At 42.8% G+C, this 25,495-nt stretch overlaps 3 protein-coding genes and 1 long non-coding RNA gene across 17 annotated transcripts in view; 2 read left to right on the top strand and 2 right to left on the bottom strand.

Annotated features, from left to right (window-relative positions):
• The window catches only part of LOC126993176 (rab-like protein 3), a 9,574-nt gene extending 6,615 nt beyond the window's left edge, over positions 1-2,959 (bottom strand). For 2 of the 3 annotated variants that reach the window (XM_050852053.1, XM_050852042.1), the window contains exons 1-3: positions 2,896-2,959; positions 1,418-1,581; positions 576-785 (exon numbers count right to left, since the gene is read on the bottom strand). In XM_050852053.1, coding sequence (XP_050708010.1) covers positions 576-785; positions 1,418-1,475 — 268 coding nt within the window. In that variant the 5' untranslated portion in view covers positions 1,476-1,581; positions 2,896-2,959. Of the gene's footprint in view, positions 1-575; positions 786-1,417; positions 1,582-2,836; positions 2,859-2,895 lie in introns of those variants that run through there. The other variant, XM_050852048.1, reaches the window with a different exon arrangement.
• Positions 2,960-4,434: 1,475 nt separating this feature from the next.
• On the bottom strand, positions 4,435-24,384 carry LOC126993199 (vesicle-associated membrane protein-associated protein B-like). Its single transcript, XM_050852065.1, has 6 exons — positions 24,217-24,384; positions 19,793-19,863; positions 16,933-17,121; positions 13,606-13,755; positions 12,749-12,847; positions 4,435-9,736 (listed from the first exon to the last, which is right to left on the bottom strand). The coding sequence occupies exons 1-6, from the start codon at positions 24,272-24,274 to the stop codon at positions 9,566-9,568; spliced, it is 738 nt and encodes a 245-aa protein (XP_050708022.1). The 5' UTR covers positions 24,275-24,384; the 3' UTR covers positions 4,435-9,565.
• LOC126993144 (uncharacterized) lies at positions 9,702-12,211 on the top strand. Of its 12 annotated transcripts, none has more exons than XR_007747477.1 (6): positions 9,702-9,812; positions 9,941-10,036; positions 10,229-10,260; positions 10,577-10,640; positions 10,705-11,310; positions 11,499-11,597. XR_007747477.1 is itself a non-coding variant. In XM_050852005.1 (6 exons), exons 1-6 carry the CDS (start codon positions 9,914-9,916, stop codon positions 11,597-11,599), a joined length of 990 nt encoding a protein of 329 aa, XP_050707962.1. In that variant the 5' UTR covers positions 9,895-9,913; the 3' UTR covers positions 11,600-12,211. The 12 variants fall into 12 exon arrangements, 1 of the variants encoding a protein (XP_050707962.1); XR_007747460.1 differs by adding an exon at positions 10,641-10,686 and having other exon boundaries at positions 9,776-10,260; positions 10,385-10,608; positions 10,943-11,024; positions 11,185-11,310; XM_050852005.1 differs by lacking the exons at positions 9,702-9,812; positions 9,941-10,036; positions 10,229-10,260 and adding exons at positions 9,895-9,940; positions 10,133-10,228 and having other exon boundaries at positions 10,449-10,640; positions 10,705-10,896; positions 10,929-11,310; positions 11,499-12,211.
• Positions 14,092-15,754, top strand: LOC126993205 (uncharacterized). Its single transcript, XR_007747502.1, has 2 exons — positions 14,092-14,367; positions 14,506-15,754. It is a non-coding gene; the product is annotated as an uncharacterized LOC126993205 (long non-coding RNA).
• Positions 24,385-25,495: the final 1,111 nt, after the last annotated feature.

The raw sequence follows: 25,495 nt of genomic DNA, 5'->3' as shown, positions 1-25,495 counted from the left end.
CTTTGCTTTTGCCAAGTCACATAAGATGTTCCTATAAAATTAGCATTTTTCATCAAAACTGTGACAACTACATTGGCAACATTTCTCATTTATGTACCTCAGTTTGTATTGTTTTGAATTAGTTTGACTGCACTAAATGGCAGTAAGATGGATTTTTGCATTGGGCCCGCACCTGCTAGGGCCGGCCCTGCTCTCACACACTTACACACCAATATCCCAAGTGTACTTTCAAATACTTATATCACACCAATGGCATCATTTTCTGCTTGAGCATAAGTATTTTTTTCTCATGTCAGGTAAAACTACAACTAATAATGAAGCCACTGATGTATTTTTGACAAGGGTGAGTGCAGCCTTGGGGTGAAAATATCCCGAGGAAGAAAATATTATGGAGGTGGCCAAAACAGGGATTCTACAAACAGGCACAGAGAAGAAAACGTATTGAAACTCATGGTGCAGGAGAGGGATAAAGTAAATAACTATCTCAAAAAATAAAAATAAAAAAAAAGGAAAATCACCTCCCCTAATTAGACAACAACAAAAACAACAACAACAAAGAAAGAAAAAAAACCCACCATGCACAGGCGTATAGAAAACGTGGCGTGCGTTGCGATGGGAGCCGCTGCCGCCCACGTCCCAGAGCTCCACAAAGTACGGGCGGTGGCTCGGCGTTCCCTCGCGAAACTCATGAATCCGAACCTCCACGCTGCAGCCGATGGTCCAGGAGGAGTTGCCCAGCGCCTCCCCGTGACAGATCAGGTGGACGAGAGAGGTCTTGCCCACGCCTGAGAGGGGTTAAGCTATGTTAGGTTGGGTTAAGTAAGGTTTGGTTGGTGGTTGCATTATTAGTATTTTTTTATTTTCATTTGCTTCAAATTGCCAAGAGCTTTTCCATGGCAGATCAGGTGAACGAGAAAGGGGACGTTAGGTTAGGTCAGCATGCCTAGCTATAAATTCATTGGCCTGGGTTCAAATCCTGGCCCGGACAATCGACGTGCAGCCCACCCATCTGTTCATCGTCCGTTTCAAGTTAGGTGATAAAAGGGTACCTGGGGACACCTGGGGATGGTACACTCTGGTAACCCGCATGTCACACTGGCCCTGTGTCTTGGGGTGACGGGTTCCCTCCCACCACAGGCAGAGATGAGCGTATGCACCCAACTTTACTTACTATTACTCATTCTGCAACAACTAAAACATTTACTGTAAACTACACTATGATAATAATAATAATAATAATGATAATAATAATAATAATAATAATAATAATAATAATAATAATAGGTAAGAAGAAAAAGATTAAGAAAAAGAAGAAGAAGAAAAAGTAGAACAAAAACAAGAAGACGAACAAAAAGATGAAAAAGCAAAAAGAGAAGGAGAAGAAGAAACAGAAAAGAATACAATAAATAAAACCAACCTGAATCCCCCACCACCAGAATCTTCACTTTATTCATCGTGTTCGCCAGGTTCGCCATGGCTGTCACCAACACCACCAACACCAACGAGAGACAAAATAACCTTAATATGGCATTCTCTCATCTCCCACTCTTCACTCCTGCCATTTCACAAGCTTCATTATACCTGGAAACATCAAAAGGGATAATATTAGTTCAAAAAATACCATATCACTGTAAAAGCCTGACAATCATGGTATTTAACAATGCATTTAACGATGTATTATACCTGTAAACATCAAAAGGGATAATATTAGTTCAAAAAATACCATATCACTGTAAAGGCCTGATGATCATAGTTTTTAATGATGTATTATACCTGAAAACAAAACAAAAAACTTCAGAAAATACCATGTCACTGTAGCAGCCAAACAATCATGGTATTTAATGCTGTATTATACCTGTAAACATAAAAAAATAGTTCACAAAATACCATGTCACTATAGGAGCCAAACAATCATGGTATTTAATGCTGTATTATACCTGTAAACATAAAAAAATAGTTCACAAAATACCATGTCACTATAGGAGCCAAACAATCATGGTATTTAATGCTGTATTATACCTGTAAACATAAAAAAATAGTTCACAAAATACCATGTCACTATAGGAGCCAAACAATCATGGTATTTAATGCTGTATTATACCTGTAAACATAAAAAAATAGTTCACAAAATACCATGTCACTGTAGCAGCCTAACAATCATGGTACTTAACGATGTATGAAGCCTCTGCCGCCATAACGATCATAATATTTGTAGTATTTAACGATCATAGAACTTAACAATGTGAGTTTGCTTGCATCCCATGGGCTGTGTTTTCGTACCGCTCTCCACTCTGCCTTTTCCCATGAGGCCCAAAGCTCGCTAACGTCACCTTGCTCATTCTCGGCGCCTTGTATCCCAGGAGCATGCTTACTCCCTCTCTGGGAAGGGACCCAGAGATCGCTCTCGAAGCCCTGCCACCAGTTCAGACAGCGCCGCCACTTCAGCCTCCTTGCCTCCCGCGGCCGCCACCACCATGAGCCGAGATACGAAAAAATCCCGCATGGACACGGCTTCCCCGCCCCCTGCTGCTGACCCTCCCGCCCCAAAAGTAGAGGTCCTCGTTCCTCCTGCCCCGGGAGAGAGGGCCCTTATGTCTAACCCCCGGACTATATCAAGGTCATTCTTTTTTAGCACTTGTCCCCTACCATTGTATCTTTTTAGTTTCCTGGTGCTACTTACACATGTATCCTTAGTTGTATGATCACACTATGCACTGCCTGGGGGTTGGGATGGCATGCACCTCCCTTCTCCTTTGTTATTTACTTGCAACAATAAACTGTCAATCAGTCAATCTTAACAATGTATAAAGGAGACACGCTGAGGCTAAAAGTTCACCTGGCAGGCATTAATAAGGGTGATAATGATGGGTAATATAAGGGGGCGGTGGGACTTACGTGGCAGGCCGGAGTGTTGACGTCGGTTAGTCTCCGTTGGGCGGGAGTTTCGCCTTTGTAACGGGACTCCTAATGAAGCTTATTTTCCTCTTCTTTTGATTGTTCCACTTTGTATCGCTTTGTTTGATTCTTCTTCACACTTAGATACTTCACTATATATTCGTTGATCTCTTTTTTTTCTCTACGTTTCGCTTACGCTGTCTTTTTCCTTCCTTCATTTTCCATTTTCATCCAGAATTTCGTTTTGCTTCTTTTATGTATCTATTTTCGCCTTTGTAATGGCACTCCTTCATGAAGCTCTTCACTGTCTGGGTCTTTTCTTCCTTTCTCCTTTTTCTCTTTCCATCCGAAATCTCCGTTTTGTTCTTTTTGCTCTTCAATGCATTTATTTCCGCCTTTGTAATGGTGCTCTCTGGTGTAGCTCTTCATCGCATGGGTTTCTTGTTTTCCTCTTTTCTTCAACATGTGTTTTTACTTTTGTACAATGGAGATTTTTATTTTTTGTAGCTAGCCTATTCAGGGGTTTGTCTGCACGACCAGCCATTCCCCTTTGTTGTATTTTGCAACAATAAATATTTCAATTCACTTCAATTCTTTTTTTTCTCCCATTTCGTCCATAATTATCGTAGTTTTTTTTTGCAATTCAGTCCAGGGTTCGGAGATTGCACGACTGCTTATCAGTTTTCCCAAATATCTTCAGCGCAATATTGAAATTTTCTCTGCTGTTTGCTTTCAAATAATAATTCACGAAGATAAATAGTCCCATTTGCTTGGCTGAATAACTCATGGTTTTGATTTCTTGATACAGACTATAATGTGACACGAAATGCTGCCCATCTTGTACCCAGTGTGTCGTGTGGCCTCCGAGGAATGTCTCTGCTCGCCAAGGCAACCATGACATCTGAAAAATTACCACGACTCTACTTCCTGAATTTCTAGTTTACTATTTCTATACAAGGCAGCACTTTATTGAGGTCTTCTTTTCATTTCTTTTGAGTCCCATTCCTTCTCTAACTTTTTCATATTAAATTTACTTACGTTTCTCTTGCCGCTTGTTGTAATTCTTGTAGCCAACCCACTCATCATTTTTAAACTTTGACATTTCTCTATAAACTCTTTCCACCAGTGAGCATTCCTTGTTTAGCGGGCAACTTATAAATGTAATCTTTATTTCCAAATTCTAGCTTTCATGGCTGCACCTCCAGCTTTCTCCTTACTGTACTGGCTGGTGCATGGCTGGCTGCTCCGGGTGTGAGTTTTTGTTGTACCTTCCAGGCTTTGTGAATTATTTAAATGTTTTGTTAAAATCTATGAAGTCCATTCCGTTACCTTCCACGTTCTTACCCGGCTTCCGTGCACATCAGGGATTCAAGAGGCCAAGAGGATATATTCTAAAGCAATAAATTCTTTTATTCTAGCTCTCCTCACAAAGATGAAATACTGTGATCACCTAAGTTTTATGTCCAAGCCTTTATCTGTGATGCTAAAGCTAGTAAGACTATTAGTGAGAGGACAGGAAGGAGAAACGAAAGCAAGCTGTACATTAAGGTGTGACATTTATCATCATGACACGCTGCACACTGTACACACAGTACAAATTTATCCGGGACTGACCGATCGGGCGTTACAGACTAGTGTGAAAAATACACCGACTACACTCCGCCGCGCTGCCCGGCACCGCGGCGAGGCGGGGCGGGGCAGCACGTCGGGCAGGCCCCAGATCTTAGCCACGTTGTTTGTCCTGTGCACGAGGAGGAAGTGTTTACAAGCAACTGGTTACTGGGAAGTGCTGTCTCGACGTGTCCGAAACTCTCGCCGCTGCTGATGACGCTCTGCCGCTGGTCCGTGGAGGCTGCCGGCAAGCTGCACAACTCCCGGTGAAAGTTTGCGGCCACGTCAACAGTTCACAAGTAATGACAATGAATGTTTAAATGTATACCAGTACATAAACCATGGGTGGGGGTGAGGGTGAGGAGGAGGTGGGGGCAGGGCAGGAAGGGCAGGAAGGGAAGGGTAGGGATCACAAAATGACAGAATGAGAAACAAGAGTGACTCAAGGCAGGAGGAGGGAGGAACATACCACACTAACTTATATACAAGGAACAACTTTTCCTTTTGTACAAACAGCTCTTCCATTCTACAGTAATGTACACAAACCGAGGAGGAAAAGACAAACCGTACAATGATCGCCTTCACTAGACAGACCATTGACAAACAGAAACTCGCACTCCCTACACCACGGAACGTAAACAGAGGAAAAGGTCGAGGGCGAAAACTATGCCTTGCCAAACCAATACAAGGGACGAAAAACAACTGGTCTAGGTTATGGGTCTTATAGTTCACTGTTAGACCATGCGAGTCACACCTTATGAAGGGCTGCATGTTCCCAGGGTAATGCGGTTGAGAGGGGATGTCCGCCAGTCCACACAGACACACACACCAGGCCAGTCTGCCCACACACCAAACTTAGGGTCACATTATCAAAATTTTTCAGCATCCAAGCACACATCAGACAGGGCTTTTTGCAGGAGTCACAGGCCATTCCAGGGGTAGTTTTATGACCCCAGTGGTAGCCTGATAAAGCTTCTGCACTGTAAACATAAAAAAAAAAATTGAGGATGCGATTAAACTTCTTTTCGACTGTTGGAAATCATTGGCATAGGAGGCGGAGACATCTCAGGATACCGACCTTACTCAGAGCTGAGGCGAGTTTACGAATGCATTGCTGTAAGATCAGATAAGGTCGACTCAAGAACTATAGATATATGTTCATCTCGGCACCGGTTGACTCGGTGCCATGTCGTAGGGTTTGAAAAATGGTTGTCTATTGACCTATACATAATAGACCTTGCTCATGTTAATATATATATATACATACCCTAAGCTTACTATTTCCTGGTATGAGATAATAGACCAAAATGAAGAGTGTCTATTGATATATAACTTGTTTGCTTGTTTAAATACCCAAAGCTTTATATATTTTCTAGTTTGAGTTTATAGATGATCGCTGTACTCACTTCGTAACAGCCTTCATTACTGCATAAGAAAATAAATAAAGAAAACAATCAATATCCAAAGCTTAATATATTTTCTAGTACAAGTGTATAGATGTTTGCTGTATGGCCATAATAAAGTCGCTATCAATACTCGCAACTTCCCAAACTGCCTTCGTAGCTGCAGAAAAATAAATGAAATAACTATCGATACCCGAAGCTTCATCATTTTCTAGTACAAGTTAACAGTTATTTATGGTACTCCCAGAATGAAGTCTCTATCAATGTACATTTCGCAACAGCTTTCGTAACTGTAAGAAACCAATAAATGCAAAAAAATATTACCTTCCTGGTGTGAGGGCTGACTGGACTGGCGTGTGGACTGGCGGGCGTCCCCTCCATATAATAATAGCTATGTCTTACAGTGACGAAGTGCTCTCCAAAGGCAAGTCCCGAAAACTCTGCCAAGATCTCCTCTCACGGGCCGAACAGGTATATATGCAAGTCCTCCCTTTTACCGTCTTTTCAGGGCTATGGTTCGGCTTTTCTCTAGAGCCTACGCTGACGCCTAACCCGCCCGCTAGTAACCCTGTGGAGTCTTGTATCGGCCTCGCTTCCTTGGGTGATCGGGGTATGTTCGTCAACTCGAAACACGATAGTTTGATAGGACAAAAAGGGTACTGAACTGAACTAGCTGCAAAGGTGTTGTGATGTGTGGGTGAGAAAGAGGAGTGAAGGAGTAGTTTCAGAGATGGGTTATGTGTCCTCCATCAAGGGTAGAACTATGCTGTTGGTTCTTGTGTTGAAAGGAAGACTAGAAAGGAAAACACAAACTGAATTAAATGTCAGAGGAGGAGCTGCGAAGAGTGTTGGAAAAAATAGGAGTGCTTTCAGATATGTTTTCCATGATAGGTAGAACTGAGCTGTCGGCCCTTGTGTCGAAAGAAAGGCGAGGAAGGTATATAAAAACTCAATTACATGTTGGAGGAGCTGGGAAGATAATAATAAATAGAGGAAAAATGGTGCTTTCAGAGATGTGTTTTTCATGATTGGTCAAACTGTACTGTCTGTTCTTGTCTGAAAAGGAGGATTAGGAGGGTAAACACAAACAGAATGAGGTATACTGAATTATATATTGGAGGAGCTGTGAAGAGAATAATAAATAGAGAAAAAATAGTGCTTTCAGAGATGTGGTTTTCATTATGGGTCGAACTGTACTGTCTGTTCTTGTCTGAAAAGGAGGACTAGGAGAGTAAACACAAACAGAATGAGGTATCAGGGGAATGGCTACGTACTTTCAAACATCCATCCCTAGTATTTGATTTTAACATGTATGGTCAGTGTCCCTTAGTAGCTTTTGAGGCGAGGACGAGACAGAACGGTGCGTGCGAGTTGGCGAACATACCCAAACAGTGACAGACGGATAAATAGATAGATGTTGAATAGATGGATGTTCGAGTCTTAGCCATCCTCTCCCTGTATCAATAGTCCTTGGAATAGTGTCTCCTAAGCCAGGCGACTCGTGGAAGCTTCCGAGTCAAGTATCGTCAAGCGAACTCAAGGACACGACGATGACGCAACGACGACGACAGAGGAGGAGGAAGGGAGGATGTCAGGTGTCGTTTTCCAAGTTGTCGTGACGCAGAAAAAAAATACAAACCATAAAAAAGTACCGTAACTACGACGACTACGAGAGCTACAACAAAATGATAATAGTAGTAGCAGTAGTTTTTGGCGGTAGTTCTTCCGAGTGAAAAAAAATAAAACGTGAATAAGCTCTCTTCTAGACTCTCGCTCGCTCTCTCTTTCTCGCACGCTTCAACAATATCTCCAGATGGTGCAGAATAAATAGACTTCATATAAACTGATAGCAATAACCAACCAGCTCTCACGCTTGGCCTGGGCGAAGAAAACGACCCAAGCTTGCTTAGTCGACACATCCACCCAGAGCCGCAGAACAGGAGAGCCTTGCCAACTCAACCATAGGCGCCAGGTTGTTACGAAAAGAGCAACACAAAATCCAAGAAGCTGACACCATAGTTTTTTTTACTCAAGGTACATGAGGATCTCCAACAAGTACCTCGAGCTCAAAAAACATGAATATCGTATCAGCATCTCAATCTCGCACGGCTCTCTGCGTAACGACCTGCCGCCCATGATGAATGTAGCCAAACTCTCCTGTTCTCAGCTCTGCATCCACCAGCGCTCTGCGTATGCACCAGCCAGGTGGAGGAGGTGTCTCAAAGGTGTCTCACAGATGGCAGCACTACCTGTAAGCCTGGAGGTGTTGCAGGCTTGTATAGGAGGAACAGTGTCTTAAGTGTTGCTCTCCATGTCCGGTCCAGAGGTGTTGTTTTGGATGGTACCTCTGTTTGCAATGGTCCTTGAGCCTGGAGGTGTTGCAGGCTTGTATAGAAGGACCAGTAATGTCAGTGGTACCTCTATGTCCAATCCAGAGGTGTTGTTTTGGATGGTACCTCTGTTTGCATTGGTCCTTAAGCCTGGAGGTGTTGCAGGCTTGTATAGAAGGACCAGTAATGTCAGTGGAGCTTCTATGACTGATCCAGAGGTGTTTTTGAAGGTACCACTGAATGTTGCCAAACCCAGATTAAAGGACCAATTTCTTTAGTGATAGTCCAGTAACTTCAGCGGTGCTTGTATGAATGATCCAGTGGTGTTCGTATTGATGGTACCACTGCATGTACTGATAGAAGGACCAACTGGTTAAGTGACAGACCAGTAACCTCAGTGCTGCCCGCTGAGGGTCAGCCTCGAGAGACCTCTACTAGTCCCCACGCCAGAAGAACCAAAAAACTGGGCCGAGGCATACAAACAAACAGCCGATAAGTGGCCTTGATTTGACACTGCTGCTTCGCCTCTAGGCCCGGCGCAGCCTTCCTGGTCGGTCTGGCGCGGGGACTGGACCCTTGCTGCTGCTCGACCTATTGCTAAATTATATATGTATATGAAAAGAGCACATGAAGTATTTCACAATGTGAGTCGTAACTAATCACAGGCAGAGTGATGGATGCATCTCCAGAATGCAAAAATGCTAATAACTGTCTGTGAAAAATAAAAATAAAAAGTAGTAGTAGTATATAACATTTTCTGCACAGTTTTCATACAAAATAATTGACCATTAAAAATTGTATAACTGTATTTTTTTAAGATTAACTCCTAGACCAACAACGGTAAGCACTCTAGCGGGCCCCGGCGGGCGCCCCAACCCCCCGGCAGCTGCGCCCCGAGTGGCGGCCTCGGCGGCGGCGGCGATGGCCTCACAAACCTGGAGTGAGAAGACGTTTCGCTTTCCACATTTATTATAACTTGAATAAGACTTGTGGACATGCCCGGGTGACTGACGGTGAAAACAAGAACAAAAAGTGGTACTAAACACATCCAAGTCATCATCATCATCATCATCATCATGGAATCAAAGGCAAAACAAACAGCTGCGGATAGATAGACAGACAGGCGGAGGGCGGCGGCCGTGGCACATCCCGCTGGTAACTGGGCCGCCACCCGACAACAACCCCTGACTGACTGACTGACTGGTGGAGCGGTGAGTGGGGCGCGTCAGCTCAGAGTGGACGACTGGCTTGGTGTTCTCAGTCGCCGGGTTCGTGTCGGCCAATGTCCTCACTACCACCTGGTGCTCTCTCTCGGGTCCAAGGTCTTCAGAGGATGAACTTGCCGAAGATTAGGCCGACAAGGGCGATGAGCAGCGCAGCCACCAGGTGCATCATGGGGTTGGCTTGCTGCATCTCGTGGTGGGGGATGACGCTGGACACCACAGTTGGCTTCTTCTCCCCGGGGTTGAGGGTGCTGCGTTGCCTCAGGGCCTCCTCCTACAGGGTCAGGTTCATTAGGTCAGGCAGTCATACTTCTACAGGTTCATTAGGTCAAGCAGTCATACTTCTACAGGTTCATTGGGTCAGGCAGTCATATTTCTACAGGTTCATTAGGTCAGGCAGTCATATTTCTACAGGTTCATCAGGTCAGGCAGTCATATTTCTACAGGTTCAATGGGTCAGGCAGTCATATTTCTACAGGTTCATTAGGTCAGGCAGTCATATTTCTACAGGTTCATTGGGTCAGGCAGTCATACTTCTACAGGTTCATTAGGTCAGGCAGTCATATTTCTACAGGTTCATTAGGTCAGGCAGTCATATTTCTACAGGTTCATTGGGTCAGGCAGTCATATTTCTACAGGTTCATTGGGTCAGGCAGTCATATTTCTACAGGTTCATTGGGTCAGGCAGTCATATTTCTACAGGTTCATTGGGTCAGGCAGTCATATTTCTACAGGTTCATTAGGTCAGGCAGTCATATTTCTACAGGTTCATCAGGTCAGGCAGTCATATTTCTACAGGTTCAATGGGTCAGGCAGTCATTTCTACAGGTTCATTAGGTCAGGCAGTCATATTTCTACAGGTTCATTGGGTCAGGCAGTCATTTCTACAGGTTCATTAGGTCAGGCAGTCATATTTCTACAGGTTCATTAGGTCAGGCAGTCATATTTCTACAGGTTCAATGGGTCAGGCAGTCATATTTCTACAGGTTCATTGGGTCAGGCAGTCATATTTCTACAGGTTCATTAGGTCAGGCAGTCATATTTCTACAGGTTCATTGGGTCAGGCAGTCATATTTCTACAGGTTCATTGGGTCAGGCAGTCATATTTCTACAGGTTCATTGGGTCAGGCAGTCATATTTCTACAGGTTCAATGGGTCAGGCAGTCATATTTCTACAGGTTCATTGGGTCAGGCAGTCATATTTCTACAGGTTCATCAGGTCAGGTAGTCATATTTCTACAGGTTCAATGGGTCAGGCAGTCATATTTCTACAGGTTCAATGGGTCAGGCAGTCATATTTCTACAGGTTCAATGGGTCAGGCAGTCATATTTCTACAGGTTCAATGGGTCAGGCAGTCATATTTCTACAGGTTCAATGGGTCAGGCAGTCATATTTCTACAGGTTCAATGGGTCAGGCAGTCATATTTCTACAGGTTCATTAGGTCAGGCAGTCATATTTCTACAGGTTCAATGGGTCAGGCAGTCATATTTCTACAGGTTCAATGGGTCAGGCAGTCATATTTCTACAGGTTCATCAGGTCAGGCAGTCATATTTCTACAGGTTCAATGGGTCAGGCAGTCATATTTCTACAGGTTCAATGGGTCAGGCAGTCATATTTCTACAGGTTCATTAGGTCAGGCAGTCATATTTCTACAGGTTCATTGGGTCAGGCAGTCATATTTCTACAGGTTCATTAGGTCAGGCAGTCATATTTCTACAGGTTCATCAGGTCAGGCAGTCATATTTCTACAGGTTCATCAGGTCAGGCAGTCATATTTCTACAGGTTCAATGGGTCAGGCAGTCATTTCTACAGGTTCATTAGGTCAGGCAGTCATATTTCTACAGGTTCATTAGGTCAGGCAGTCATATTTCTACAGGTTCAATGGGTCAGGCAGTCATTTCTACAGGTTCATTAGGTCAGGCAGTCATATTTCTACAGGTTCAATGGGTCAGGCAGTCATTTCTACAGGTTCATTAGGTCAGGCAGTCATATTTCTACAGGTTCATTAGGTCAGGCAGTCATATTTCTACAGGTTCAATGGGTCAGGCAGTCATACTTCTAAAGATCTGGGTGAACAAGTACACACATTTGACAAGACTTTCATGGGAGTTAGTGGCATTTCAAGTATTATGACCCTGGTGGTAGTTTGACCCTTCTTCTGTATCATGAACCTAAAGGACTATTCACTAAAACCCAATTAATCTCCTTTTTGGCCTCTGAAAATAGCTGATGTTAGAGGCAAAAGCATCTGAGAATACCGACCAGGGAGTCATGTTGGGTTATTTATTTATTCATTATTATTTTTACAGTAAAGGAAGCAGCAAGGGCAAAAATAGTAATGAGAAAAGTCTGCTAATCACTGTCCCTACAAAAAATTTTAGAAGAATGGCCAAAAGAGAGGTCAATTTCAGGAGAGCCGACTTGATTCTCTCCTCTCGAAAGTCATTATCCTCCCCTGATCATCCTAGACTTATATTAGTTTGAGCAGAGATTTAACATATTATTATTGAGGTTAATGAAATGGCATCAATGGGAAACAACTGATGTAGACCCAACCAGAGGCCCTTCTTTCAAACTTGACCTAACTTCACCTATCTAAATCTTCCTCCACCAAGCTAACACAGTGTACCTTCTCTCAAACCTAACCCAACCACCTAACTATCTGTGGCTGGCTTTGGTAGGCATAAAAATCTAAGCTAACATGACATACCTTCTTCCAACCTAACCTAACTTCACCTAACTATCTGTGGCTGGCTTTGGTAAGTATTAAAATCTTAGCAAACTCAATGTACCTTCTTTCAGACCTAACCTAACTTCACCTAACTATCTGTGGCTGGCTTTGGTAGCTATAAAAATCTTAGCTAACTCAATGTACCTTCTTTCAGACCTAACCTAACTTCACCTAACTATCTGTGACCGGCTCTGGTAATCTTCCTTCACTAAGCTAATGCGACATACCTTCTTTCAAACCTAACCTAACCACCTAACTATCTGTGGCTGGCTTTGGTAAGTATTAAAATCTTAGCAAACTCAAAGTACCTTCTTTCAGACCTAACCTAACTTCACCTAACTATCTGTGACCGGCTCTGGCAATCTTCCTCGACTAAACTAAGTGTACCTTCTTTAAAACTTAACCCAACCACCAAACTATCTGTGGTTGGCTTTGGTAGGTATAAAAATCTTAGCCAACTCAATGTACCTTCTTTCAGACCTAACCTAACTTCACATAACTATCTGTGGCCGGCTCTGGTAATCTTCCTTCACTAAGCTAATGTAACGTACCTTCATTTGAAGATTTTCCTGACGCAGTGAACTTATCTCCTCTCGAAGTCGTTTGATCTCGTCGGCAGCCTTCTTGATTTCCGCATCGCTGTTGGTTGACTGTAGAGAGGAGGAGGAGGGGGACACATTACTCACCAGTCAACACCAAGTCTGATGCACTTCAAGACACTGACCGCTTATTGTAATCCCTTGTCTATCTTACTCTAATCCCTTCCCTTTCAAAATCATAGTCTTTATAACCTTTAAACTCTCCATTCTACTGTATTATTGTTTTCTATGCAATTCAGTTCCATCAGTTAATAACAAACTCCTGCCTTGCTGTCCCTCACCTCTTCCTACACCCAAGCCCAGAAGAGCTTCATAACTTGCTACAATCTCTATCAAACTCTTAGCCTTCATATTCTTTTAACTCTCCATGTCTTCTATTATAACTTAGTAACAAATCACTAACAATTCATTTCCATCAGTCAATCTCCATTCTCCAACTCCTTCTCAAACCAGTGACCAAAGAGCTTCATAACTTGCTACAATCTCTATCAAACTCTTAGCCTTCATATTCTTTTAACTCTCAATGTCTTTTATTATAACTTAGTAACAATTCATTTCCATCAGTCAATCTCCATTCTCCAACTCCTTCTCAAACCAGTGACCAAAGAGCTTCATAAATTGCAAGATCTCCTTTCAAAGAGCTTCATAAATTGCAAGATCTCCTTTCAAACTCTTAACTCTCAATGTCTTCTATAACAATTTAGTCCTATCAGTCAACCACCAACTTCCCATCCTCTCCACCACTTTCTCTAACCAATGACCATAGCACTTCCTACCCTAATCCGTCCCTTCCTCCTCTTCCTACTTGCCTTGGGTGATGGCTTGGCCTCCAAATGTGGCTGGAGTGCTGGCGAGGCATCCAAGTTGTTCTGCGGGGCCTGGGCTGTTGCATCGGCTGGTAACTCAAACACACACCGAAGCTTGGAGTCCATCAACTGGCTCATGTCCGCCTCCTTGAACTGTGGACGGAGAGAGGAAGGTAAGTGCTGAGGGGTAGAGGAATGGAGGAACTGGAAAGGGAAAGAACGGGAGGTAATTGGTGGTGGTGTTTTGGGGAATGGAAAAAATGAGTTACTAGCCAAATGGGAAGGAAATTAACTGTGGACGGAGAGAGGAGGGTAAGTACTAGGGGCCGAGGAATGGAGAAATAGTAAAGGGAAAGAAAGGGAGGTAATCGTTGCTGGCGTTTTGGGGAATGGAAAAAATGAGATACAGAGAAATGGGGAAGAGAAAGAAAGGAGTTGTGGACAGAGAGAGGAAGGTTAATACTGGAGGGTTAAGAATGGATCAATGGGAAAGGAAGGAACTGTGGCTGAGGAATGGATCAATGGCAAAGGGAAAGAAAGGGAGATAGTTGTTACTGTTTTGAGGAATGGAAAAAATGAGTTACTAGCCAAATGTGAAGGAAAGGAACTGTGGTTGAGGTAAGGAAGGTTAATAATGGAGGGTTGAGGAATGGATCAATGAGAAAGGGAAAGAAAAGGAAATGCTCTTTGCTGGTGTTTTGGGGAATGGAAAAATGAGTTACAAGCCAAATGAGAAGGAAAGGAACCATGGACAGAGAGAGGAAGGTTAATAATGGAGGGTTGAGGAATGGATCAATGAGAAAGGGAAAGAAAAGGAAATGCTCTTTGCTGGTGTTTTATGGAATGGAAAAATTTGTTGCTAGCCAAATGGGAAGGAAAGGAACCATGGACAGAGAGAGGAAGGTTAATAATGGAAAGTTGGAAAGTTTCGTTTAGTCGGCGCAACATCTGTGGTCATATGCCGGGGAGATACAGAAGGGGAAGGAATTATAGAAGGGAACAGATCCCAGGAGACGGGACACAACTCCCAATTAATACCTGGTACCCATTCACTGCTGGGTGGACAGGGGCGTAGGGTATCGGAAAAGCTGCCCAAATTTTTCCACTCCGCCTGGGAATCGAACCCGGGCTCTCTCAGTTGTGAGCGGAGTTAATAATGCAGTTAATAATGGAGGGTTGAAGAAGTGAGAAATGGGAAAGGGAACGAAAGGGAGATAGTCATTACTGGTGTTTTGAGGAATGTAAAAATGAGTTACTAGCCAATAGAAAAGAAAGGAACTGCTTGGAAAGAAAAATACAGACTGAGAAATAAGTCACAGGTCTATTAGAAAGATAAATGCAGACCGAGAAATTAGTCACATATATTGGAAAGTCAAATACAAACCGAGAAATAAGTCACGTATATTGGAAAGTCAAATACAAACCGAGAAATAAGTCACGTATATTGGAAAGTCAAATACAAACCGAGAAATAAGTCACACGTAGAAAGATTAACACAGACCAGAGTAAGTCGTAAGTTCCAAGTCCGGTATTCTCAGACGCCTCCGACCCTCACATCAACAACTTCCCAAGGCCACAAGGAAGATCAATCAGGTTCTCATAAGTGTGTTTTCAGGTTCACGGTACAGATGAAGGGTCAGACTACCACTAGGGTCATAAAGTACATGTGGAAATGACCAGATAATGCACGGAAGACTTGAATGTGTGCAATTGGCCACCGGAATGTTTAAGAGTAAGGGAATTGCTCATGAACCGACAGCCTTGAGTGCCGTAATGAGCTTGAGTACGTGCGTTGGTGTCTGGTGGTGGTGTGACTCACTCCTTCCTGGGTGACGGGCGGCTGGGGGTGACGCGGCGGATTCACTGACTAAGGCACGCTAATCCTTTCATTGACGGCCAGGAAGAGGATCAAACGTATACGCTTTCCTTGAAGGTTTTTGACCGCGACTTATTTTTCTGGTTGCCTTTATTCATTTATTTTTTATCTTATCTATCTTTTTTTTATGATTTTATGTTCGTTTTCTTTCTTTCTTCATTTTCTTTGGGTGATTAGTCGATTGGGGTTTTAGGTGTGTGTGTGTGTGTGTGTGTGTGTGTGTGTGTGTGTGTGTGTGTGTGTGTGTGTGTGTGTGTGTGTGTGTGTGAGATTTATGCGTGGATTTCAACATTGTAAACTAATGCTTACTCCCTTTCAGAACAAGCTTAACAAATACTTCTCCAAACACACAAAGTTGGAAAGTTTTGTTTAGTCGGCGCAACATCTGTGGTCATATGCCGGAGACAGACAGAATGGGAATGAATTATAGGAGAAGGGAACAGATCCCAGGAGACGGGACACAACCCCCGATTAATACCTGGTACCCATTCACTGCTGGGTGGACAGGGGCGTAGGGTTTCGGAAAAGCCGCCCAAATTTTTACACTCCGCCCGGGAATCGAACCCCGGCTCTCTCAGTTGTGTCCAAACACACAAACTTTCTTTTCCATTCATATTTTGCCTTTAACTTATTTCTCTTTTCCTCAGATAATCAGTAACATTTTTTTCCCACTCTCTCTCTTTGGTGACGTTTCTTTCCCACTTTATCCATTCCTTAATTCTCCACTTACATTTCTTCCATATTTTCCATTCCTCAGTTCTCCTTTTAACTTCTTGATACCGTATTTTATGGCTTACAAGACGCTGCATCTTGGAAGACGCATGCTAATATTGGAGAGAAAATTTGAGAAAAAAAAAAAATTAAGTCATTCTCACACAAGAACAGCTTCACCATAGCCATGAATTTATGTAACCTTTTCTTGAATCTATCTATTGTATTGTTGGAGCATAGGAGACAACACATCAACACAGCAGATCCAAACGCAGCTGATCCAAAGGCTTGCTGGTCTATGGAAATAAGCCACCTGTACCATCAAGATCAAGAGTGGAATGGCTCCCGCCACTACCAGCCGCACAATAAACAACAGACGTTTGGGTCACATTTGGGCTTGTGGCTTGGCTCCAGGAAGGTTTATGGTATTGGAAATACTTGTAACAAGTAAGTACTGAGATTATATCATATAAAAGGCTGAATTAAATAGTTACTGAAGTTAACCTCATAATGTAATGACAACATACAAATCCACGTCCCTATCGGTCGAGCCAACACGGTGACCGTCCAAGCTCACTTGAGCCTGGACGTTGCTGCCACAATACAACATTCGTCTTGGAAGACGCACAAGTATTTTTCATGGTATTTTTTAGGAAAAAAGTGCGTCTTGTAAGCCAAAAAATACGGTACTCCTCCTCCTCCTCACTACTACTACTATTACTACTCCTGGTCCCCATGCTCACCAAGCTGTCGAGGCTGATCTCCCCGTCCCCAGATGCGAAGAGGCTCTGCACCATGAACTTATGCTTGTTCTTTTCGTGTGGGTCGTACTCGAAGGGCTGCAGCATCACCGCCACGCTCACCGAACCATTGGGATCCACCACCCCGGAGTTTGGCCGCACGCAGTACCGTCGGGGAGCTGTTGTTTTGACCTGTCAAGGGAGGGAAGGATGTAAGAACACTTCGTAGGAAATGTAATTCATCAGACTTTGGCAGAGGGAAGAAAAAGGGCATTAGAACACTATATATTGAGAGAAGGGACGGTAACGCACTTTGAAATGAGACACTACTGATTGAACTAATGCTAAAGGGAGAGAAAGGATGCTAGAACACTTTTTAATGAGACACAACTGACTAGACTTTGGCCGAAGGGAGAAAAAGGAGCATTAGAACACTTTATAATGATAGATGAGACAATAATGCACTTTAAAATGTGACGTTACTGATTGGACTTTTGTTGAAGGGAGAGAAAGGATGCTAGAACACTTTATAATGAGACACAACTGACTAGACTTTGGCAGAAGGGAGAAAAGGGCATTAGAACACTTTATGAAGATAGATGAGACAATAATGCACTTTAAAATGTGACGTTACTGATTGGACTTTTGTTGAAGGGAGAGAAAGGATGCTAGAACACTTTATAATGAGACACAACTGACTAGACACAGATAAGGATGAGAATATGCTTAAAATGAGATCTAAATGATTTAACTGAAGTGAAGAGAAAAAGGATGAGAGGAGAAGAAGGATAGAGGAATGACTGACTAGACTGCTAGACTACTAAAGAAAAGGAAGAAAAGGAAGAAAGAAACACCTTAAGAACATAAAAAGATATAAGCACTGACAGGGGAGCATGGGAGAGACAGTTGGAGGGGGGTCGGAGAAGAAGACGAATTGATTTGATTGGATGAAGGGCGGAATTGGGGGAGACATGAGGCAGCTGGGTCTGGATGAAGGGGACAGAAGATAACATACTGACAACAACAAGTGTGGATTAATACAGAAGAAGGAGAGAACAAGAAGATAAACTAAACACACTTAACTAGAGCAGGGAAGAAAAAGGGCATTAGAACACCTTATAATGAGAGTAGGGACAGTAACATGCTTTAAAATGAGATCCTGCTGATTGGACTGAAGCTGAAGAGGAGAGAAAGGATGCTAGAACACTTTATAATGAGACACAACTGACTAGACTTTGGCAGAGGGAAGAAAAAGGGCATTAGAACACCTTATATTGAGAGAAGGGATGGTAACGTGCTTTAAAATGAGAAGTTACTGACGGGAGGAGGAGGAGGAGTATCAAGAAGCATGAGGAGACAGAGGAAGTAGAGAATAATGAGGAGGAGGAGGAAATGGAGAAGTAAGGAGGAAAAAGAAGAAGTATGGAGTGAGGAGAAGGAGGAGGAGGATGTGTGTGTGTGTGTGTAATAATAATAAATGGTGTGTGTGTTTGTGTGTTAAATCTGCTTGTGTTTGTTATCCATTTATTTTTTGTGTTTATAGCCATGGCAAAGGGAGGGAAAGGATACAAGAACACTTTATAATGATTTGTACTAACTAACCAACTGGACTCATAGAAATATATCAAGCAACGGCGCCACAGAGAATAATTATGTCGCTCAACCATGCCGAAAATAATGATTACGACCCCCCAAAAAATCCGATAAATGTTAAAGTTGACAAGGAAACAGAGAGGAAGTGAAAAGAGAAAGGGAATGCAGTAGTGAGTGAGTCAGCTGGGAAAAATGTTTAAATCCCGTCAGTAGGTGTGTAGCCTCCGGTGATAGCAGAGATAAGGCAATGGTTTGTGCCCTTATCTTGAGACACTAGCCGGGGCGAGGATGGTGATTGCTGGTGGTGGTGATAGCTGGGTGTGGTAGTGGGTGTGTTTTTTTACATCATAGGAGGCAGCTCAAGGGCAAGAAACAAAAAGATACATTGGTTTGCAACATCTGGGTCATATGTCACAAAAAGACACAAAAAAGAAACAAATACAGGGTGATGGTGGTTGGTGACTGTGGTGATAGGTGGTGATATAGGCCAGAATAAGATGGGTAGTGGTGGTGGTTGTAGTGGAGGAGGTTGTGGTGATACAGGCCAGAATAGGATAGGTGGGAAGAGGGAAATTTAATCTGTGGGGATCATGTTTCTTGAAGGCCCATTTAAGCGAGAAAAATGAGAAAAAAAATCATCGCTCACGCAAACCATTTCATAATATATATCAAAGCATTTGTGATCAGTTTATGCATCATCTATTTTGGGGGGTTTATATCATGGCAAAAGTTTGGTCTGTCACTGGTACACGGTAAAGCCACAAATTTGGCCCGTCACTGCTACCGAGTTAAGGAAGGTGATAAATAGTAGATAAAGGGAAAGGGAAGGAGAGGAACAGAAGAATAGAGGAGATATGGATGGAGGGAAAAGGAAGTAGGTCATAAAACTACCCAAGGAAATGACCCAAACCCTTATGAAAGCCTTGCTAAATGTGAGCTTGGGCGTTGAAATGTTTAACCCCTTGACTGTGGATTTCCCACAAGAAGACATCACCAAGCTACAGGAATGGATCAAAAAGTGGCTGCTACTGAAGAAAAATGTAAAGTCCTGCATCTTGGGACGGGATATCCAGCATACTAATACCACATGGGAAACACTCCACTATCCACCACAGAGGCAGAGAAAGACCTAGGACTATATGTTATCAGGCTACCAGTGAAAGACAAGTTCATTCCAATCACAGCGGACGGGTTAAAGAGTATGGAGGGAAGAGGAGGACCTACCAAGCGATACAGGTCAAAAGAAGCAGAAGGTTGTGTTTTGACTCACCTTAAAACATACTCTCTTGTCTGAGGGGTTTGATAGTTTTAGCTGAGACGTGACAACATCCGTGAAGGGGCCTGGAACCAAGGAAGAGAGAGAGCAGGTTTAGTACAGTCCACCCTCATTCAGTACAAGCTCCCCCTCCCTCCCCCCACATCCTGACCCACCCACCATCCTAACCAGGGGTGTGGAGTTAACTGTAAAAAATTTTGACTTCAACTCAAGGAAATTTTAAGGTTGCGATATTTTTAAACATTATGCCCCTTAAGTTCCCGTTTGAAAAGCCTCTTGTGGGAGTTGCTGGGATTCTCATGTGCTGTTTTGTGATTCTAGTTATAGTTTCACACGACTTCTGCATCATGAGCGGGAGTGACCCACGAAAACCTGGTTAATCTTCCCTGTGGCCTTGGGAAAGTCGCAATGGGAGCAAAATATGTTTAGAAATACTATAGAACTCCGACTTTAAACTCCATGCCCCTCCCTCCTCCTGCAGTATAGTGGTAGGCAAATCAAACCCTGCAACACCCCACCCAGCCACACAACATCACACGTATCGTAAATCGGAGTCAGAGATATTTTTACCAACTCTGACTCCACACCCCTATGTAAAACGAATCTTGCATACTCTAGTGTTGTGCTATATTTTTTTTTATGGATTTTATGACTTATCTTACTATTCGTCTTTATAATCTTCCTGTGGCAATGGCTAAACCACCTCTCTGTTTTGTTTTATTTCTTACAGCAAGCCTCTCACATCAACTGTTTCCAAAGGCCAAAAAGGAGATTAACCAGGCTCTAATGAGTGTTTGTTATAGGTTCATGGTACAGTGGAAAGGTGAAACAGTCACCATGGTCACAAAACTACCCAAGGAAATGCCCAAAACTCCAAACGAAAGCCTTGTTAAATAGGTGATCTTGGCCGCCAAAATGGCCCTCAAGACACTGCCTCCTCTCATATCAACTATTTCCAAAGACTAAAAAAAGGAGATCAATTGCATTTTATTGATTTTTTTAAGGTTCACGATACAGAAGAAGGGTCAAACTACAACCAGGGTCATAAAACTACCCAAGAAAATAACCTAAACTCTTATGAAAGCCTGGTCAAATGTGAACTTGGGTACCAAAACATTTAAAAATCTGTCCCTTTGAAATGCTAGGGAATGGTGACACCTTGCCTGGCCTGCCCCACCTTAGAAATCAACATAGCAGTCTTCCCATCACATCCTCACCTCTCTACATCAATCACATTCCCATAGTCACTAATGAAAGGTATGTACAGGGAAGGCATCCCTTAAAACGTGTAAAAATAGCCAGTCACTTTAAAACACGTTGGTTGACAGTGCTATTGAAAAACATCACATTCCTGTCCCTCCACTGTCTGTCCTGCCTGCCCTGTGTGACCACCTCACCTGGCCAGCTAATTACAGGTGCATAAAGGTGAGTCCTGCCTTAAAATTACCTTAAATATGCAAGTCTGACGGCACCTCATATCACACACCTCTCCTACCTCACCTGGTGAACTAATTAGAGGCACATACAGATCAGCACACCCTGAAAATCACTTTAAATACAGACCCAGCCACTTAACCCTTTCACGCACCAAAAGTTTAATAAGTTTCTCTTTCCACTGCGACATCCGTCTGGGGCTCCCTAGGGGGCCCTGCGGAATGGCCTGACCATGCGGCGAATTTTTTTTATCTTGTTATCGATTTCACCCACGAGTATTCTTTTTTCCTGGCATTATTATATATCGTTGGTTTTGGAAGAGATTATTCTGCCTTATGAAAGGAAAAAAAAAAATCTTGAAATGCAAAGAAATAGCGAAGTTTACCGACTCTGAATTTTTTTTTCCAAAGGGACGACAGTTGCGCTCACAGGCTGGCTGCTGAGAGGCAACTAAACCACGGGCAATATCACTTCAAATCCAACGGCATCAGAGAGTTGACAATTAGTTTATTTTATAGGTCTAGATTGGATCTTTTGACGCCAAAAATTTTGATGCGATTTGGAAAGATACTTTATTTTTGGCGAATTTTTTACAGTTTTTGACACGTTTCGAGTCAAAAGCTTGTGTAGACGATTCTGTTTTGACCCGTATTGCATCGTGGTGCGTGAAAGGGTTAAATATGCTTGAAAATACGTTAGGTTTGACGTCACTTCAGATATCACACACCTCTCCTCTTACCCACCTGTCCTACCATTTACCATTGATGAGGTTTCAGGCCCCACTTCGCTGCAAGTGCAGGGCTCCACAGGGCCATCAACATTATAACAGTGATGTTAGCACTGAAAATTATCCTCAATCCTCATGTTTGTAACATTGTAGGATTTAGTGAATAAGTGAGTCTTCAGTGCTTTCTTGAAGGTTGCCAGCTTGCCACTATTCTTAACATCCTCAGGCAACAAGTTATAGAGCCGCAGGGCACTCTTCTCAAATGCTGTGAACCCCAGTTCCAGATTGACTCTGGGCTCACAGTCTATGCTGTTCTGCACTGTGTCTCAGTGACATAGTAGTGTACGTCTAGATAAATGTCCTGTAGTAAATCTCTCATATATCCAGGTTTACCTAGTCATGTTGCTTGATTAGTCAAGACACATACAGGTATTTTGTAGACTAGACATGCCTTGATCGGAAGCCAGTGTAAGTCTATAAGTGCTGGTGTTATTCTCTCACTGTGCAGCTCAGTTCATGACAAGCTAACTATAGCCGGTTTCATGAGAGCTGGCAGGGATATTCCTTCAGAAGTGAACTCGCGGACTTGATATCATTGCTTGGGTGATGGTACTGCGTGCTCAATGGCCAATTCTTAACTTGTTCTAGCATGCATGAAATTGACTTTGTAGCTATTCCTACCAAAACCTTTTGTAAGGTAAAGATTGCACCTATAGAGACTATACCACTACAATAAAATATTTATTAATCAATATGTGCCTTTAAACTATCATTGATAAATCTGAAATGATATTCATGAGAAAACTAAGTCCGATCTGCACGTAAACGGACAATATTCAGCGACTGAAGAGCTTGATTTTTTAAAATTCCTGTTAAGGCTAGACTTTGTTTCCCTACTTTTCCTACTACTAAAGAATGCTAGGCTACCGCTACACAATGTCATTCGTTAACTCATTTAGTGTAAGGTTTCTTGGTAGCCTATATTTTTAGTCCTGAATTAGTCATAATGTGTGGTGATGGTACATAGCCATAATGTAAACGCTGGCCTGAGGCAAGAACCTTCTCTTCTCTTTCATCATGCTATCATTAATCCTGAAGTGTATTTCCATTGTTTGTAGGTAATAAACAGCCATAAAGAGCGATTATATAAATAACATTTGTATACTAACAGTAATGATTCAAAGAGGTAGCAGAAAGTGAGAGATAGTAGGCTATGTCACGGCAAACGGAATTAGCCACAGGTTAGATCAAGTAAACAACAGCCAATGAGCAGCGCATAGACTGTCACCCTAGCAATGATGCCAAGTCTGCCAGTCCATCCCTGAAGGAATATCCCCGCCAGCTCTCCTGGAACAGACTATAATTATATTATTATATACAAGCATCTTCGGGTCTTATCATCCAATTACTTCTTGACAAATGAAATATTTCTTAGATGGTACCCTATTGTTCTCACCTCCTGGTTGATTTGTTGTATGAATGATAGAGCACAATCAGTTATCACATCTAAGTCTTTGACAGCCTTTTTTACATTCATAGCGTTATCATTAATCCGAAGTGTGGAGACATCTAGCCTCCTTATATCATTATCCTTCCCAACAATCAGGCATTCGGTTTTGTCCTCATTCAACTTCAATTGCTTGAAATTCATTCATAATTCTACTCAGCTTGTATTCAGTATTTTCCAGTCACTCAAGAGAAATAAAACTGTCATCATGATAGTTTAAAATCAAGTCCATGCTTTCAGTGCATGGAGTTGCTTTTAAACTGTATACTACTGAGTAATCCTCGGATATAATTTTCATTGGTGGTATTAACATCATCAGTGTTTGTGTGCACACAGGTGAGTCCCTCTACTGGCCGCCCCTGGGGAGGGGGCTGCCACAAGGTTCGCTGGGGTGGTCTGGGCCTCCTGCCCACCACCTGTCCTGCCGCCCCACGTGCCAACCTCACCTGGCGGACCAGTTACCGGCCCGCACAGGTAAACACACCATGGAAATCACCCTGGAGTGGGTCCAGTCACTAAAGTATGCTGGGAGATATGTTGGTTTGACGGCACTCGACACCCCACACCTCCCCTGCCGCCCACCTGCCCCGCCCTGCCGCCGCCCGCCGCCGCGCCCGCCGCCCCGCCCAGACACACACGCCCTCACCGTCACCTCAAGAACAACAATTCCTCCGCAGATAAACATTGCCAGGATTAAAATGGCAGCCACCCTCTTATTTCAGCCTGTTCCCCTCGCCGCCGCCGCCTCACCTCTGAACTTGAGCTCCTGGGACGGCTCGAGGACCAGCACCTGCTCCGCCTTGGCCATTTTGAAGGTTAATTACACAGGGGAGGAAGAGGGGTGATAATCCGGGACGTGACACAGCCTGGCCGCGTAGACCCTCTCCGCGCCTGCGCCGGACACCAACTGATTGTGACGTCACGCCGCGCCAGGATGAAAAGACGACCACGGCAAAAACAAGGGCAAAACCAACTGTGACTCATAGTATTATCACTATTTCTCTGTTTTGACTCGTGTTTTGTGTTATTATTCTTTTAATTATATATTTGTTTCATAATTTAGTTTGTTTTAGTTTTAGTTGGTTATTTTGTGTCCATCGCCTTCACCTGGATGAAAAGACGTCCAGGGCAAAATAAACTGTAACTCGTATTATTATCATTATTTCTCTATTTTAATTCGCGTTTCATTGTCTTCTTAAATAAATGTTTATTTTATAGCTTATTTTGTTTTGATTCTATTTGAAGTTTTATTTTACATCACGCCCTCAACAGGATGAAAAGAGGCTCAGGGCAAAATAAACTGAATTTCTTATCATTACCATTATTTCATTATTTTGGATATATTTTGGTTTTTGTAGTTTTGTTGATTTAATTTTGCTTTATGGTTTAGTTTGTTTTAGCTTTAGTCAGTGGTTCAGAATACGTCACACCCTCGGGAGTATGAAAAGAAGCTCAGAGCAAAACAATAATGTCTGTTATTTCGTCACTATTTTGATTCATGTTTCAGCATTATTTGTCGCTTTTTAATGATTGTGTTGATTTGTGTGCATGTTTTCTTTAAGTATGAGGCATCTGTTACTGTCTTATCTCCATTCTTCTCTTCTATCTCTCATAATTCAATTCCTATCATTTTTTTTAAAGATTTTATGTTTTAATTGTATTTGCTTCCTTTCTCACTGTATTCCTCTTCCTTTCTCTCAATCTATCTATCTTCTTTTTCTTTTTTTTTAGTATCTCATTTTCGTCTCTCTCTCTCTCTCTCTCTCTCTCTCTCATTACCTTGACAGAAACATGCGAGAGAGCGGACGCGAGACTTTTCCTAGACGCGAATCTTAAAATAACTTAGAGAATTTGAGACCTTAACCCACTCTGTCTCTCGCTTCCTCCTTCTCTCTCTCTCTCTCTCTCTCTCTCTCTCTCTCTCTCTCTCTCTCTCTCTCTCTCTCTCTCTCTCTCTTTTTTCTTCTCTCCTTTCCTCCCTTTTTCTTCTCTCTACATGTTCCCTTCTTCACTCCTCCTCTTCTCTCTC

Source organism: Eriocheir sinensis, chromosome 7 (assembly GCF_024679095.1).
Source record: "Eriocheir sinensis breed Jianghai 21 chromosome 7, ASM2467909v1, whole genome shotgun sequence".
NCBI lineage: Eukaryota > Metazoa > Arthropoda > Malacostraca > Decapoda > Varunidae > Eriocheir > Eriocheir sinensis.
This window is presented reverse-complemented; position numbering and strand designations above follow the sequence as displayed.

Coding starts and splice junctions, on each gene's coding strand:
- LOC126993144 (XM_050852005.1), top strand. CDS start 9,914: ATGGGTCAGGCAGTCATATTTCTACAG. Junction 10,229..10,448: donor AGGCAGTCATATTTCTACAG/GTTCATCAGGTC, acceptor ATATTTCTACAG/GTTCATTGGGTCAGGCAGTC. Junction 11,311..11,498: donor AGGCAGTCATATTTCTACAG/GTTCATTAGGTC, acceptor ATATTTCTACAG/GTTCAATGGGTCAGGCAGTC.
- LOC126993199 (XM_050852065.1), bottom strand. CDS start 24,274: ATGGCCAAGGCGGAGCAGGTGCTGGTCCTCGAGCCGTCCCAGGAGCTC. Junction 13,756..16,932: donor AGATCAGCCTCGACAGCTTG/GTGAGCATGGGG, acceptor CTCCGTCCACAG/TTCAAGGAGGCGGACATGAG. Junction 9,737..12,748: donor AGGAAAATCTTCAAATGAAG/GTACGTTACATT, acceptor CTGACCCTGTAG/GAGGAGGCCCTGAGGCAACG.